This window comes from Chanodichthys erythropterus, chromosome 19, assembly GCF_024489055.1.
Source record: "Chanodichthys erythropterus isolate Z2021 chromosome 19, ASM2448905v1, whole genome shotgun sequence".
Taxonomy (NCBI): Eukaryota; Metazoa; Chordata; class Actinopteri; order Cypriniformes; family Xenocyprididae; genus Chanodichthys; species Chanodichthys erythropterus.
Genome location: NC_090239.1, coordinates 25,407,574 through 25,426,057, shown reverse-complemented (window position 1 = coordinate 25,426,057; position 18,484 = coordinate 25,407,574). Strand labels below are relative to the sequence as shown.

The 18,484-nt window shown below is 35.2% G+C and overlaps 1 protein-coding gene across 1 annotated transcript; it reads right to left on the bottom strand.

Moving 5' to 3' along the window:
• Positions 1-2,294: 2,294 nt before the first annotated feature.
• On the bottom strand, positions 2,295-15,084 carry si:ch1073-13h15.3 (inactive all-trans-retinol 13,14-reductase). The gene is made up of 11 exons (XM_067369702.1): positions 14,830-15,084; positions 11,540-11,722; positions 10,579-10,820; positions 8,937-9,132; positions 8,512-8,709; positions 7,816-7,935; positions 7,589-7,727; positions 7,014-7,123; positions 5,075-5,241; positions 3,585-3,744; positions 2,295-2,734 (listed from the first exon to the last, which is right to left on the bottom strand). Exons 1-11 carry the CDS (start codon positions 14,984-14,986, stop codon positions 2,565-2,567), a joined length of 1,842 nt encoding a protein of 613 aa, XP_067225803.1. The 5' UTR covers positions 14,987-15,084; the 3' UTR covers positions 2,295-2,564.
• Positions 15,085-18,484: the final 3,400 nt, after the last annotated feature.

Sequence of the window (18,484 nt, the reverse complement as noted above, 5' to 3'; positions counted from 1 at the left end):
TGTAAATCAATGTGATATTTATGACAGCATAACAGACTACTTACATGCATATAAATATCAGTCATCACTCTATATCCGCCAATAAAATGTCTAAGAGGATATTTAAATGCTTAGTTTTATGATCAAAGCTCTGTAGTTTTAAAACATACAATGCAATGCAATACAATGATGATTGAGAGATGAACAACCTTCATCAAAAGCCTGACTGATACTTGCATTTGAACATATTTCAAAAAAAAAAAAAAAAAAATCAATACTAAACTGCAGAATTAAGCAAAACCTGATGCACCATATATAATCAATCACCTAGATCTTATAAAAGACACTGTTTGGTTCTTGAAGAAAAAGTACCACATCTTCAAGTGATGATTTGCCCCCAGCATTCCCTACTGGAATCATGTTTTGGAAATCAAATCTAATACTGCAGGAATCACAGCAAAACCATTTAATTTTGTGTTTTTCTTCTGCTCCCATTTCGTGTTGCATTCTATATGTTTTAATGTACATGACTGCATTTCTTTGGCCTGATACTCCTGTACAGTTGTAATCATCCATGAAATGCGGTGAGATTACGGGCCTATTTCACTCATCTGACTCCTGCTATGTTTTGGTTCTCTTAAGTGTTTTTGGTTTTTGTTCAAACAAACTCATTTCCCCTGCATCTTATACAAGTTCATTTCTGTTTATTCTGGACTCTTTGAAAATGTGTAATCCAAGTCCTGATACATTTTCATAATTCTTAGTTGGAAGACAAGGGGAGTACTTCATTTTATTAACAGGCTTTTAATGATATTTGTATAAAAGATAAATGCATGTTTTCAGCTCTGAAAAATCAACCTTAACAAGAGCTTTATTTTTATTTCTCATTTTTATGAATCTGACTTGCATAGGACACACTTTGTAAGCCTTTCTGGATTTATTTCATGGGAATATCATGCCAGGCGTAGAGGAGTAGAGCCGTTATTTGGACTCAGACTCTGAATCACAGAGAGGCCATTCATATCTCCCCAAACACACGTCCGTCAGGGGCTGTGTTATGCCAACCAATCTGTAAGGGAATCCCAGGGGAAATGTCCACTTAAATCAGGAAGTCTGGGGTTTCCCACAATTCCTTTGATTCCTGTTAGTGCACAAATATCCATGGGGATCAAGCCTGGGTTAGAAGAGCATAAAGGTGGGAGGTCTGGTTGGAAACCAGGTAATGCGTTGATGTTGTTACCTGTGCTTAGTTTTACAAATCTTATACTTTTTATAATGTATCCTTATGCTTTTTAAAGCTCCTTTGACAGTTTAAGCCTTATTTTTTATTGCATTGAGCTCTTAACCTGGGCTGTACGAATGACATATTTTTTTTTTTTTGTAGGCCAAAACCTACGCATTTTAGCATGTCCTGTTCCAGCTTCCAAAAGCCAATGGTTTTTTTGAATGGGATTTTGGTTAAATGCCTGAAATAAAACATGAAAAAGATATGTTCATGTTTTGTTCTACAACATAAAATACATCAGTACCTTTTTTTTCTTTTGTCTTGAAAAAGGATGTTGCTAGCAAGTGTCTAAATGGGACTACAGAGGTTGTCGGGACATTAAACATCAATAGGTAAACTCATCTACTTACTAATCGCTTTCACAGCCTCATTGTGTTAATAATCATGCTCTCACAAACTATTCTAACTCAAACTTTCAGAGAAAAGTCTGAAAGAGTTGAAGGAAGCTTAATGGTGGCCACTTACAGGCTGGCCTACAAAAATACATCAGCGCTCTATATTGTAGCAATTTAGGTAAAAAAAAAAATTACTAACATTAATTGCTATTATACATATAATTATTTAATATCTGTATATATTTAATATTTAATATTATTCAAAAGGCAATGTTATAGGTTTATATATAATATTAAAATATTTAACTGATAATGGGTTAAAGTATAGGCTACTAACTAACCCCAAAGTAACAATTAAGGGCTAATCTTCCATTTTTTATAAATATTTCTTGTTTCTGTAGAAAAAATTTATTTGTTTTTAATTACAATTCAATTATACGGTGCGTTCAAGTCCTCCTAGGAAGTTCATATTTACGAGTTGGGAGGCAGTGTACCTTCTCTTAATTACCGAAACAAAAATACAGCTTAAACTCTACTTCTAGAACAAAGAATGTGCATCAGATGTGTTTCGCTTTTAATTAGTTCATTAATGTTAATTTAATTGATTAATTGTACGTTTTTAATTAATTTATGAAGCCACTGTACACTTTATCGTTACATATTATATTGTTATATTACAATGCCATTACATTTTTGTGCAGGCTTTTTTTTATTTACAACAAAGCAAGCTAACTTGTGCTGGTAAAAAACCTATAGGCCGTAAGTATTTTTGTATTCCACCACGTTTCTCACTGACACGCACTCATAAACTCTGGTCTTAAAGAAAATCCAGAGCTTCCCACTCATATTTATGCATATTTATGTGCGTTCAACTCGTAAATATGATTTCTCCGACATGATTTTAAGGCACCATTAACATTTCCTGTGCAGTTCTCCTGCCAAACTGCAGAGGCAGCACAGCTTCATCACTGCTTCTTCTGCTTCGCCAGGTTCGCTGTCTCCTTTGCTTTCTTCCACTTCAGTTTTTTCTTGACAAGCATGAGGTCAATGTACACACGGTAGTTTAGGATAGTTGAGGCACAGAGAAGACCACCATGCAATGCACCAGCGATACCACAGCTAAACATGTCCTGACCTGAAATGCACAGAAAAACAAGTTAAAATGCTTTGATCATTAAATTGAATGCAGTGGCAGAAATACTTGTTGCTAACTAATGCCTATTAATTATATATATCATATGTGTATATATATATTATATATATATATAATATTATATATTATATATATATATATATATAATTTAACACATGCATATGATAATGCTGACAGCCCTAAAAATGCATTTTATTTACGTTTTTTTGTTGTTGTTGTTGTTGTTGTTGTTGTTTTTCAGTAAAACATTTTCGGTCCCATTAGTTAACTTACTTTAACTTAATGTTAGTTAACAAAATACAACTGTTCATTGTTAGTTCATGTTTGCTCAGGTCCATTAAATGATGTTAACAACTTTTGATTTTAATATTGTTTTTGTAAAAACTGAAATTAACATGTTTTAGGAGTATTTTTTATTGTTGGTTCATGTTAACTAATGTAGTTTCTAATCTTAACAACTGAAACCTTATAAAGTTTTTTTTGCAGACCCTCTTTAACCAACCCCTTGCTACGGAGCCCCTAAAGGGGCATGGTGAAGGAAAAAAATAAGAGATGGAGGGAAAATTAGTTGTCAATGATTGCATTCTATTGCAAATGTTTTGCATTCCCCTGAGAAACATTGCATTCCCTCGCAAAAACGTTTACGTTCTGCTGAAACTTTGCGTTCGCTCAAAGAGCTCAAAAGGTTTTGCGAGCGAATGCAAAGTTTCTCGAGGGAACGCAAAAGCATTGACTTCCATTACATACTTTTACCACCAACATGTCCCTTCAGGGGCTCCATACCTTGCAGACCCCAGTTTGAAAACAGTATACAGCTGGAAGAACACTGTACCTGACAAATAAAGGTTTTTGACGGGAGTATCACATCGATTTCGAGCCATGGCCTCTGAATAGAAGCGACCCAAGTTGTGATCAGCAGAATATATGGCTCCCTGGTTACAGCTGAGGTAGTGCGTGTTCGTCAGAGGAGTGGCTGCTTCCTGATACACCAGCTGAGACACACAGAGACAGCTTGATCATTCTGAACGCTCAATCAAGCTCCCTTTCTGACTACCAATAGAAAGTCCAGTTCATGCTGCGGAATTTCTGCCCATCCAAATGTAATAAGTACTGATTGTTTCATAGACATAGTTTTTAGAAAACAAAGCTAAGCAACATACAGTTAAACTCAAGTCACCATGAAATCAAAATTGACAGTTTTGGCTAATAGTATAAGTTATTTATCTTTGCACATCATTATTTATTTACTTATTTATTTAAAATCCATGTGCCCTTGTAATCTTTAATAGATTCAACAAAAATCAAGCCCATCCCTGTGTTTTTTCTCATTTGAGAAGCCATTTCACTCAGATATAGCAATTTCCATTCCATATGAACTTTAATACTAAGTGCCTCAAACTAAATTTGCAGGTCAATCTTAGAAAATTCATACAATGTTTGATTTTGACATTTTTAAAGTACTCTTTATGCCAAAAATGTTCTATGTAAGAAGAAATGTCTTGCATAATACTTTCATGTTAACGGGTTATTTATTTTTTAATTATTTAAATGAGCTGTTCAATTCATACAATGTAATCAAAATTTAAAAAGAATTCAAACTAATTAATTAAAACTAAATCCTTAAAAATTATCCCACAAAGGGATCATTTTATACAAAGACTTTATGGCTGTGAATTGGGTGCTATTACAGTTAACACTTTCCTGTAGTTCTAGAGTTATTAATCACATGACATTTATGGTTCAGATGATTGGCTTAAAAAACTGGATCTTAGTGCTGGTGACCAAAGGTATGGAAAAAAATACTATGGAGTCCATCAACTGTTTGGTTACCGACACTCTTCAAAATACTTTCTTTTGTGTTCAAGAGAAGAAAGAAATTCATACAGGTTTGGAACAACTTGATGGTGAGTAAATGATGACAGAATTTTCATTTTTGGGTGAACTATCCCTTTAAGTGGGTGTCCTTTGTTAGCAAAGCACCTGCCATTGAGATGAATGGGAATGACTTTCTCCAGGTACTACACTCTGAACAGGCTATGGGTGGTCCATGGGTATGAGACTAATGATATGTTTTACAGAGATGTTGTTGATAAACACCAGCTACATTTCAATGCTTGACCTTTTAATCGTACCACAGGTAATTCAATCATTGGTGTCCCAATGTAGATTCTTCAGTCAACATGTGAATGACTAACTTGACATTAAACACATTAAACAGGGATTGGACAAAAGTTCTCTAACATTGAAAAGATTACACACTTCTCCTTTTTCACTCATTTTTCATGTTAAAATAACAGATTTCGAATTTGCAACAAAAAGTACCTTTTCTCTGAGTTTTGGGAAGTGTTTGCAGGCCCAGTCAAAGAGATGGTTGGCAAATCTCATCTTGTAGTTGAAGTAATCGTCGCCTCTTTTCCTCACTCTAGTGTCCTTCCACTCTTCAAACCATTCATAATTGACCATGGTCAGGATGGTCATACATGACTTGCCTGGAAAATTTGTATGTTGTTCATTTATGGCATGACATTATTAGAATGATGCACAGAATCATGCTTTAAATTTAGATGATTATGCAGATACACACAGAAAAAACATAAATGCAAACAGATTGACTTTAAATATCTTGAAAAGTAACATTCTCACCGAACATTAACTATCTAAATAATTAAGTGTTTTTTATTTAATATCAAACCCATACAGGCAATTAATATCATACCTACACTACCGTTCAAAAGTTTGGGGTCAGTATGATTTTTTTCAAGAAATTAATACTTTTATTCTGCAAGTACGCAATAAATTGATTAAATTGATTATAATGTTACAAAATCAATAAATGTTGTTATTTTGAACTTTCTAATCAACAAATAGTCCTGAAAAAATATCATGGTTTCCAGAAAAATGTGAAGCAGCACAACTGTTTTCAAAATTGATACTAATCAGAAATGTTTCTTGAGCAGCAAATCATCATATTGAATGATTTCTGAAGGATCATGTGACACTGAAGACTGGAATAATATTCAACAGTATTGTGGGGATTTTTTACTGTATTTTTGACTAAATAAATGCAACCTTGGTGAGCAGAAGAGACATTAAAAAATATTTTTTGATAGTTTTCACATGACGTCACACCCTGAGGGGAACGCCCCCCTGCTGGAGGGCAAAACAAGGCTTTCCTCCATTGCCCGCCAGTCGCTTTTACCAGGTTTGTAGTAAGATCTAATGATCATAATTATGCATACTTTATTAATAATTATGCATACTTTGTACAAGCAAACAAATGAACACATAATATTAATGCAACACAAGGTTTCTCGTTAAGCGTTGAAAACCATTATAATGAAAACGTGCTGCGTTCATATTCTGGGCTCATCTGCTCGCCTGTATATAGTATGCATCATCAAAAAGGCTTAAAATGAATTTGATCTTTTAATATCACTGCTTTAGTACATTAACGCACTTTAAGGGTGGGTCCACCCTCCGCCTGCTTGATTCGAATGGTCTTTCTGCATATAATCTGTTTTTAAAATTAAGTGGTGCAACACAACTCGATTTAAAATAGAACCCAGATCAACAAATCCTTGATTAGTGTTAAACTTTGCTTAATTTAATCCTTATTGGTGCAACCCACATTAGTGTTTTTCACGTTAGCTTTTTAAAAAATAGTCCTGCTGTTTTTAATGATTGAAATCACCGCAGGGGCTGTACAGTATATGGATCACAAGTGCCCAAAACTTGCTTCTTGTTCACATTTTTTTTTGTTTTTAAGATGGAAAATTTACAGGCTTGTGCTGCAATTACATGGCTGTTTTGCCCTCCAGGGCTCCGCAAAAGTCATGTGACTGAAAACTATGAAATATCGGGGTTCAAGCACTTTAAGGCCTTTAAGCACATTTGTAAAAAGGTATTATCTTTTCATTAGCAAGCCTGTAACCATCTTTATCATAGATACAACAGACCATTTATAGCCAATACAGGCAATTTACCATAGAAAATATATAGTTATTGAGGTTGAGCCAAAAACCTAGGAGTACGCCAAAGTTTAATATTTAATGAACGATTCGGTAGACAGCGGCGGTCCTAGAGGCAAAGTTACTCAGAATGATGAGTTCTACCATATGGTACGAATGTTGTAGGTGTGTGCGAAAAATCGGGTGAAGGCGCCCACTGGTGGCCGATTATTTCAGAGACAATGCTATACAGAGAGCTGCTGTCTAAAAAAAATCATCACCATCGACAAGTTGATTGTCTGTTAAGATGTTACCTGGGTGACGGATCTGTGATGTAGGGTCTTTGGCTGAGGGGAAAGTGAGGAGCATCATGGGAATGTTCTCTGGTGCCTCGTCTTTACTCATACCGAAGAACTCATCCATCCTACAGGTGAAAGTTCACTCTCAATTTACTGCAGTCACACCTTATATACATAAAGAGCTCATATAACATGTGCTAATTGACATACAGCTCTTTAAGAAAACAACGTGAGACTACAGGAAAGTTTGGAAATGTTTTCCCACAGGCAGGAAGATAAGAATTGCTTCTTGGACTGAGAGCAGAAACCCCATCCAGACAGAAGTATGGCAACGGGCCCAGAAAGATGGGATGCACGTGGGAATGGTTTAGTCAAGAGCACTGCCTAGTGTTTGATTTGTGCAAGTGATTTATGTAGTTTGCCAATCTATGCTTCCTTATAGATTATGTTAAATTGGTTGTTTCTTATCTTTAGACTTTTTTTTTTTAAATTTGATTCTATATTTTAAATGCAACAATATTATATTGCAAAAGTAGCTGTATATTTTGTTTTATATATATATATATATATATATATATATATATACTGACATGCCATCCATGTCATTTGATTTGAAGAGCCAGATGCTGGTGGACACGATGTCTAACTCTTCTTCGGTCGCATCAAACCCTGAGAACAGCAGGAACGAGGCTTTACCGGGCCTTAACATATCCAGACGACTCTGAATCTCTGAAATATAAGAAAACAGTGCATCTAGTCTATCATGAGCAGTTTTACATCTGAAGATGTTTCATTGAAGCACACAGAGTATGTTCACCTGGTTTGACTTGTATTTCCGGAGGTAGGAGCTTCTGGAAGGTGTTGAAAATCCCACAGTTGGAAATGATAATAGGAGCTCGCACTTCCACGTGCTCATCACCTTTCCTCACGGTCACTCCTGTCAATCAAACCAAATTAAATACACTGCCCTTCAAAAGTTTGGAAACTCCCCTGGCAAAGTGTGGTTTTGGACGATTTCAGCATAAATCCTTATCATTTTTTGGTCCAAATACATTCAAGTAACTTGACATTATCATTATAGACCAGCAATAATAATTTTCATTTTGATTAATGGCAATATATACATGTCAAAGTCAAACATGCCCCAGCTGTGATGACTGGTTACTGGTTTAAACTTGGCCCAGGTTTGTAAAAGATTTTTGGGTCAGCACACCTTAATAGCTTAAAAATTGATTGCCAATTAAGTTTAGAATACAATGAACCAATCAGAACCCAGTGTAGGTCAAATAGCTGCTAATGCTGGATATTTTGAGTAATCGAACATTTAAGTTTTTTCTAAACTGTTTATGTAATAAAACATGTTTTCGTAGTTTGTGTTGTCCCTTATCAGTGCAAAATTATCACAAATTAAAAAGGATACATGCCAATATTGTCCTAAACTTTTGGAGGGCAGTGTACATACTTTACATAAAAGCTAAATTAGAAGAAACTGACTTTATGTATATGTACTCACCATATGCAGCTCCATTCTTATCCACCAGGATCCGGCTGACAGGGGCGCGGACCAGCACACTACCCCCGTATTTCTGTATGACTTTAGTGATGTGGAATGGGATCTCACTGGCGCCCCCTTTAGGGTAGTATGCGCCACGCTTGAAGTGGTGCAGCATCAGAGCATTGATCATACAGCTGGAATCTTTAGGAGGCACACCTGGAGCAGATATCAAACAAACACTTCTTTAGACGGTTGCGGATCATTTTGACCTGCATCAATTTTTGTGTTGCTGGAAATACTTGGATAACCTATGACATTTTTCTTGATGTTTAAATATATGATGATACAGATGGACATATAATGCTATTATTTAATGTATTTAAAACAGTTGCATATTGTTGTTTTTTTGTGTAAAACAATATTTAATGTACAGAAATCCTCACCATAGAAGAAATATGAGAAGACCAAGTGCAAGTCCTTGTTGCTTGTCAGTCTGTTGTTCACCTCTGTGGCATTTGATTCAGAGAGACGAAAGATGGATGAGAAGTAGTCAGCGATGCCACTTTTAAGCAGAAAGAGAGCCAGCCATTTTGGAATCAGCTTTAGGATGCCTAAAAGAGCAACATGTCTGGCTGTGACCTGTGGAAAATACAGAGGAGAAGACAGGAATAATGAGCTTTAAGGTTAAGAGGGTAATATTTGCAGCCAGAAAGGCCATAAAGCAATTTATTTTATTTTATTTCATTTGACTTTATTTTATTTTATGACAGGGAAAATGTGGAGGTACTGATTGCAGACAAGTACAGACAAGAACAAAGAAAAACATTCTTAACTTATTGGTATTACATGCATAAGTGTCTTGAAGACGCATAATAATATTTATTTGGTGACATGATTATTGTCCAACTGATTTGCTAGACAGGCATGAAGGCACATAGTAGGATTAGCCATTAATTCAGTCCACTCACGGCCAATGCAAAAACTGGCAGAGGGCCCGGATTGGCTTGAGGCAAGCTCACACTACACGACTTTTGCTGTCTCAGACAGATTTCCAAATCAGCTGCGGCTCGTCCGTAAGGGCCAAAATATTAATCCAAACATAGTCCTCTATATAAGCCGAATCAGTAATAAATTGTAAATGTACGGAAGAGGATTAGGGTCAAGCAATAATAAAAAAATAAAACCAGCTCGAGATTGAAGTTGTTAAATTTAGAGAAAAAACTCATTAAATTCCGAGAAAAAAGTCGAGATAAAATGTTGAGAATAAACTCGTTAAATTACGAGAAAAATGCCGTTAAATTTCGAGAAAAAAGTCAAGATAAACTGTTGAGAATAAACTCGTTAAATTATAAGAAAAGAGTCGCTAAATTTCAAGAACAAATTTGTTAAATTATGAGAACAAATTTGTTCTCATAATTTAATGACTTTAATCTCAACATTTTATCTCGACTTTTTTCTCGAAATTTAACGACATTTTTCTCATAATTTAATGAGTTTGTTCTTGAAATTTAGCGACTCTTTTCTTGTAATTTAACGAGTTTTTTCTCAAAATTTAACAACAATCTCGAGATGGTTTTATTTTTTTATCATTGCTTGGCCCTAATCCTCTTCCGTATAAATGTGTTTAGTATTCTGCAACAAATATTTTTCCGATTTTCTAGACTATTTTAAATGAGCAGAATATATTCAAATTTAGCGTATGGCTTCGTTAGGCATAAGTGGGTGCCTGAGCCTTGCCCAGCTCTACAGCGCCCCACAGTTTTACAATGTAAATCTGTGGTAAAAAATGGAACTGCAGCATGGTATCCAGCACTGATATACAGTATTATCAGTTCAGAGATGTAATCTGACATATGGAAGCTTGTTTCTGCCACGGAATAAAAGTCGCAATTTTATCTTAGAATTGCAAGTTTATATCACGCATTACGTATTTTTATGATAATTCTGAGAAAAAAATATTCTCAAGGAAATTGTGAGATTCCCTGTTGTGTGCGCTGTTACGACATGAGCACCACATGATTCAGGTAGTCGTCAGTCTTATAGTTTGAGCTTGCCTTTGGAAACATGAGATGATGGATGCTCTACCTTCATGAGCTTAAAGAACTCCTCCACAGCTTTGACATCATCAGGAAACTGCTTCTTCAGGTTCCGCTCCATCTCAGTCTTGCCACTCAAGATGGCGTAGTCTCTCCGTTCCTCATTGTCGCCAATTATAATACTGTCAAAATGCTGCTTTAGCTCCACAAACTCCAGCTGACCCTCAGTGATTTGGTCAAAAGCGACCTTAAGCAGACCGTTTTCATGCAGCTGACCGAAGTAGTGAAGTCCTTTTACACGGAAAAAAACAAAACAAAACAGTTTTAGGACCTTCAGCAGATATGTTCGTCATCCCATGATATTATTCACAGACATTGCTTGTACATAAATAACACAATCCTGGAAGTAGAAATCGAATTCATTCGATGTGATTTCAACTTTAGTTTTATTTCCATATTCCTGTTTAATATCGATACAACAATCTGAGAAGTCACTGTTACTCTTAAATTTACCATGTAATCAAAAATTGACAAATATTATTTTTTATGGAATATTGCAATATTAATTACAAATGATTTATCTGTGCACATCATGTGCCCTCCTAATCTTTCATCAAAATAACTTCCCCTCCCTCTTGATATCTCTGATCATGTTTACTGGTGTGAGGGGCGGGGCAACCTGTCACTCACAGTCACATGAGATCCACCAATAGCCAAACCACAATCAATTCCCCACGGACAAAATCAAGCCGATTCACTCAGATTTAAGACACAACAGGCTTTGACCATCACATGAACAACAATGTATATTGACGGTGATATGGGCTTTTAAGGTAATCAGCTAGTTATTTTCATTGTATGGGTTTTATATATCTGAATGTTAGTGAGAAGAAAAAAAAAACTTTTAGATATCAATCATATTTGGTAACTTTTTTGAAGGCATCTTGGGTAAAACAAAAATGCATAATATATACTTTTTTCTTTGTATATATTATATAAAAAGTACATACCCACATCAAACTCAAAACCCTTCTCAGTGAAAGTGTGACAGCAGCCTCCTGCCACGTCATGCTGCTCCAGCACCAGGACTTTCTTCCCAACTTTGGCCATTGTGGCTGCAGCTGTCATTCCTCCGATCCCACTGCCTATTATAATTGCATCAAGATCCTTTGGAATCTTCTCCTTGGTAAATCCTAAAAATACATACAGTAAGTATATAGACAATTGCCATGGGTAGTCAACCTAAATGCCTATTAACCTATTAAAGGATTAGTTCTCCATATAGTGGACTTCAATGGACTCCAAACGGTTGAAGGTCAAACAGTTTCAGTGCAGCTTCAAAGAGCTCTACATGATCCCAGATGAGGAATAAGGGTCTTAGTATATTAATTATATTACTGTAAATATATTACTGCCCTCCACAGGTCAAAGTTTGAACTAAATTGTCATATACAATATGCTAGTGCAAGTATATAACAATTAGTTCAAGCTTTGACCTGTGGAGGGCAGTAATACACTTAGCAGCGTCTACACTGCTGTAATTCAAATAGAGAAGAAGAAGAAGAAGAAGAAGAGAGCTAGTTCAAGATGAGCATTTATGGTTAAAATGTATACTTTTTTTTTTTTTTTTTTAGAAAATGAGTGATGTTTTCTCTAGATAAGACTCCTATTCCTCATCTGGGATCATGTAGAGCTCTTTGAAGCTGCACTGAAACTGTAATTTTGACCTTCAACCGTTTGGAGGCCATTGAATCCTTGAAAATCCTGGAATGTTTTCCTCAAAAACCTTAATTTGGATGACATGGGGGTGAGTAAATTATCAAGAAAATTTTATTTGAAAGTGGACTAATCTTTTAACGCCACCGTAAGGCCTGGTAGTAAACACGACCCATTCACATGTGAAACTCGTTTGCAAAATCACCACCAGGTGGCGCAAGGGGAAGCTTGGCCAGGAAGGCAGGAACTGTGACATTTTCATTTGTAAATGAAGCTAAAGTAATGAAATAAATGACTGATGATAATAATAATAATAATAACAATCATAATACTAACAATAAATATAATATAGCATTATAACGTTTAATTTTGACTAATTATTTTTCATAAAAATAGGCCTACTAAAGATTAAACTTATCTGACTACCGTTACTGAAATATTACAGTGATAGCAGTGCTTACTTACTGTATAGTACTTAGCCAGTATTTTTGATTATTAGCATACACATTAATGCATTATGCCATAAAATAACAATGGGAATGTTATGATATCATAATACATTTATTTTCTTTGTCAACATTTGGTCACATTATTTAAAGGGTTAGTTCACCCAAAAATGAAATTAAGTACTCACCCTCCCAAACCCATAACCTATAAGCCCCTTGTTTGTTACCCTCAGATTTCATCAAAAATGACATGAGGGTGAGTACTAATTTTTGGCGGAACTTACCCTTTAATATGTCCCAAATAAAATGTTTCATAACTTCCATTTAAAGGTCACGCATACACATACTTTGTTATTCATTATCTGCCCTTTTTTGATGCCATCTGTTCCCATACAGAGCCCTGCACATGACATGTCTATAGGCTACTGTACTCACTCATGTCATGAAAAAATAAAACATTCAAAGCAGCAGTGTTTGCAATCGTTACTGCACCAAGACCAAGAAAAATAGTGACCGGTACAGGAAATTAATAGCCCAATACTGATCTGGGTTAACTCCCATCATGCAGTGCTGTCAGTGGGTGAAAAGGCCTGATAAGGGGTTAACATGGCCACAAAATATCACTGAATACAGAATTATCTTTGTAAGCCCTAAAATACTTTAAATAAGAGTGTGAGAACCACAGGTGTTATCCCAACTGGCTAATCTAATTAAGATATGGTAAAGCCATTGACACGTATGTTAATTGTTTTATAATAGCATTATCTATATGTTACATAATTAGATTACCTTAAACAGCTTTTTTACATTTCGTTTCAGTATATTATCCGATAATACTTGTTTTTAAGGTATATCACATCCTGTAGGCTATATAATATGTACAAAAGAGACTTTTTTAAAAGGAAAAATAACTTTTTTCAAACACTTCTGTGGCACAAATGAAAAAAATAAATAAATAAATAAATAGTGCATATATATATATAGTATATCACATTTATGGTGCTTCTTTTTGTCGAGACGAGACAAGATTTTACAGCTTGACTAAGTGCACTTAATTGTACTAAATGTGTACTTGTAGTGTACTTCAAATCTTAAATAGTTTTTTTAAAACTGTACTTGCAGATAATATAATAATAGGCCACTTACGTGTAAAGAGAACTCAATTTATTTATTAATAAATTTCACTTTGTAATAATGTCAAATTCAAAGTTTTTAAGGTACAATTTAAATCATATTTTTTCATGCTTTGGTCAAAAAAGTACACTTATTTTGATGTGTTCGACTGCTAAAGCACACTTGTAGTGTTATTTGATACAAACTGCATATTCATAATTGCAAATATATGTAAATACATGACAAATTTTGGTTGTTAGTACATTCACCAGTACATTTTAACAATGTTTCATCAAATACAACAAAGGGAATTATGAAATGACTTCTAAAGATGTACTTACATCTTAAGTGGGTCAAAAAACACTATAAAGTTCAACTGATTGCATTTAGAGTAAATTAAAACTATAATACATTTCCACTTACACTCACCCCCCTAAACCTCACTCCCATCCAGGGTCACCGCTTTAAGCGGGACTCAAACCCTTTAGAGCGCCTCTTGAGATAAGGGGAGTGTGGTTTACACGCACAGCTCTTACTAGCCTATGACAGTTAGATTTATTATAAATGATTAATCCATGCACATTATTTTTTTTAAAAAATCACATGCCCTCATAATCTTTGATCAAAACCATTAACTTCCCCTTCATTTGGAAACTTCTGATGATTCTATATAAGCTATTTCACTTGGAAATACATAACAATAGGGAAGAAATGATGATTGCAGTTTCTGTTTCATGGCATCTTAAACTATTAACACTTCACTTTATTTATATTTTGAAATACTATATTCCTGGTTTTAGCCTTTACGTGTCAATAGGTTAACTGCTTATAATGTTTTAAATATGAAAATTAAGAGATGGAAGCTCCTTAAATGCATTCAGCAGAAACACAGCCGAAGATTAACTCAAATGAGCTTGTGAATTCGCTTTCAAAATGCTGCAGATTAGCAGAACAGGCTTAAAACATTCTCAGGTCATTCGCAGGGCAAAGAAGCATTCAGTGTCTAAAGATGTCTGGTTATTCACCTTGTTTCAGCACTTTGTCTCTCTTTCTCTGGTCCAGCTCCAAAGGTCCTGGAGGTCTCACCGACTGCACTGAAAATGGACTCGGCTTGATGAACAGGTACCAGTATGTTCCAGCAGCCCAAATCAGGATGCACACCAAAAATATCAGCAACCACATCGTGAAGAACTGATTCTGTGCTCACTTTGAAAAGTCAAAAATTGATCTACTCAAATCTTGAGTTTTCTTTTTTTTAAAAAAAGCTATTGCACTCAGGAAAGCTAGAAGAGATTTAAGCTGAAGATGAGCATGTGCATCACAGCAGATCGTCTTCTGCAAGGACGTTTGCTGAAAGTCTTCTTTTATATGCAAGCAAGGAGCAAAGGTCGAAGCAATTGAGTTTGCGGTGATGCAACATTTAAGTATTATACATAATCAACCAAGATAAGAGTGGTAATATGAAATAACAAGCTTTAGTCCACATTCAGATCCAAAGCAATCCTCTTTACAAAAACATTTATGTTACTTTCAATGAATGTTTACTTTGTTTCGGGAACAATGATCCTCTGAAGTATTTGCTCCACTTAATTGAACCACATAATTTGTATTACATAACACAGACAAACACACACAAAAAAGAAAATTTCATTTGACATTCATTTCAAAGGGAAAAAATAAAAACAGTTTCAAAATAAAATAATTTCAGTGTTCAAGTTATTTAATAATAGAGTACTGCTGAAAATTAATTGTTGTTGTCAAATGTTAGTGTATTTTGTCCACAGTTAACTCCAGCTGTGGTTGGGAACTCATCTCATACATCCAATTAATCAATCGGCTCTATAGTACAGTAGTGAGGGCACTTTAAGAACTGTCTCAATCGCAAAATCCTTCCAGGGCACTGAAACTTTCGCTACCTAAAAAGTCCCACAAAGCACCTTGAAAACCTTAACAGAAGTTCTGAAGTACAAAACATATATCATCTGAGCCAACTCACTACACACAAAGACACGCCATGGATGTTTTTAAAAATACAAACCATTATTTAATTACATTTCAGCTAACACCATGCCCTAACTATACTGGATAAAAGGTATCTTTTCCATGTTAATTGGAGTTCTTGTCCTTAAAAAAAACACGACGGTGACACGTGATGATTCTATTTTAGAAACGGTTTCTATTTTTCTAAAAAACAACAACACAAAGTATGATATAGCTGTGTCTCATTTCGGAGGCTGCGTCCTCCGGAGGTTGCATTTAAGGGCTGCATGTCTTATAAGAAAAGTAACCATAATAAAAATAGACTTATTCCTTGTGAGGTGTAAAATACTGTAATTTCTTTCTTTGCAATCTAATGGTTACTTTTCTTATTCCTAAAGGATTAGTTCACTTTCAGAAAAAGTCGAAAAGAAATTAAGGTTTTTGATGAAAACATTCCAGGATTATTCTCCTTATAGTGGACTTCAATGGTTGAAGGTCAAAATTACAGTTTCAGTGCAGATACCAGACGAGGATTAATGCTCTTATCCAGCGAAACGATCGGTCATTTTCTACAAAAATACAAATGTATATGCTTTATAAAACACAAATGATCGCCTTCCAAGTGCTTCCGCAAAAAACGCACTTTTATATTCTTCAAAAAGCTTATGCTGATGTATGTCCTATGCCTTCCCTATTCTACTTACGGAACGATCGCTGTTCGCCAGTTTCGTTTTTTTCCATAAGTAGAATTGTGAATCTTTACTCGGCGTAAAGGCATCTTTACACATACAAATTAAGGCTGCTCTGTGCCTGCTCAAAATTCAGTGTAAAATTGCAATTACGCATAAAAGCCAGAGCAAATTATGCCTGCTCTGACCCACTTCAGCCCCTATTATAAAGATATAGAGTTAAAATTGCTGTTAATGCATTTATGCCACCTCTGAGCAGCATTAAACAGTCTGTGTAAAGACACTTAAATGCCACTTCAGAAGCGCTTCGGTGCCACATTTGCAGTGTAAATTTGGTAAATGCCTAAAGACTTTTTTTTCTTAGTTTCCATTAAGGTTTCCATAATTTTTGATTTCACCTTCACCTGTGTCGTCTTGTTTAAGTGCTTGTTATCTTTTGTATTTATAGCCCTTCATTTGATTCTTTGTCGGTTTTTGTCCCTGCAAGTGTTTAACTGTTTTATTATGGGGTTTTTCTTGAGTTCTGTATTCAATTATTAAAGACCGCTTTTTCAATTAGAACCTCACTTCAACTCTCCCTGCCAGCAAAAGTGACATATAATTATTTGAATTAGGTGAAACAGCAAGTGGCAAACTCTCATGCCAGAACTGAGCTTATGTAACTTTGCTCAGTTACTTTATGTCAGGTCAAGTCAGCTGTATTATATATCTCTTTATACAATACAGATGATGTAAACAGAGTTTACTTCTGTTTACTTAACTTAACTTAACAACATAATTAACAAGACACATGTGAAACATATCTATAACCATGGCAACAGTAGAGCCTGAACAAAGAAAATGCAGGAAACTGCTAAAAAAATAACTGTTCAACTGAAGCAAAACAGATCGAATGTGACACAAATCAATAATATTGCTGAATGTTAAGTGTTACTGTCTATAAACACTAATAAAACATTATTCATGTTGCCTGAAGAATTTTAAAGCGATCCTTAAGCACCTTAGATCAGCACAGGTGATTCATTAACTTGAATGCAAATGATTTTACATGTAGCATGATCAGCAAAATGCTTTATCTTTATGTCTTTGATTGTTCATCTTGTTAAATTAAGCAACAGTGTAGAAATGGATACTTTGTGTTATCATTACCAGATAAGGTAATTAAGATAACACTAAATTGTGACAAATCATCTTTACATGCGCTGTGTTTATCTATATGTCTTTATGACATGCATCTGTCGATAAGGTTTTCCAGGCCTAATTAAAGTAAGTGCTGGTCAGCCTGCCTGATTTTGACATTTATGCAACATAATAGGGGTGACCCTGAATAGTCGATGATTCAATGCTTTGATATGAGGAGCCTGATTCGACTATCAATCTCTGTCGAACCTTCACAGTGGTGTTATGAGACGAGATATGGTGGTGCTCAATATCTGATTTCACATAGACCTGCGGTTTTCTCCCAATAAGTTAATATACAGCCTATTATGATAATGCTGTAAATAAAAATGTGAAAAGAAAGCTTTTAATAAATATGTTTTATTTCACCAATTTTTACAATATGTTTTATTTTACCAATTTTAATGTGCGTAAATAAATCCAACCACTACAGAAGAAGATTAGGGCCAAGCAATAATAAAAAAAAATTAAAGCTGCAAGCAGCGATGAAAGGGCCCTCGCACCCGGGTTCACCGCCACCTGTTGGCCTTAGGAACAGTGATCAGTGGGCGACATGCATGTAAGCGAGTGAATACAGGAGAATTATGCCAAAGTCATTTCGAAATGCCACACTTACTGAATATTGCTATGTTGATGTCTTCAGGCCAGGACTTTTATCGAACATGTGAAGTTTGGAGCAGATTGGACATTGTATGCCTGAGTTACAACAACTTCCTGTTTCTTTAGTGCCGTTAATCGCATACATTAGCACTCAGCCAAGTGTTGCATGATTTAACGTGTTTCTAGCATGTTTGGTACTTCGTGACATAATGAAATGTGAATCTGGTAGTGA

What these genes read in the sequence shown, in the direction of transcription:
- si:ch1073-13h15.3 (XM_067369702.1), bottom strand. Translation starts at nt 14,986, where the DNA reads ATGTGGTTGCTGATATTTTTGGTGTGCATCCTGATTTGGGCTGCTGGA. An exon ending in GGGTTTTGAGTTTGATGTGG is followed by an intron (nt 10,821 to 11,539) that starts GTATGTACTTTT and finishes TCCGTGTAAAAG; the next exon opens with GACTTCACTACTTCGGTCAG. An exon ending in AGTTCTTTAAGCTCATGAAG is followed by an intron (nt 9,133 to 10,578) that starts GTAGAGCATCCA and finishes TATTTTCCACAG; the next exon opens with GTCACAGCCAGACATGTTGC.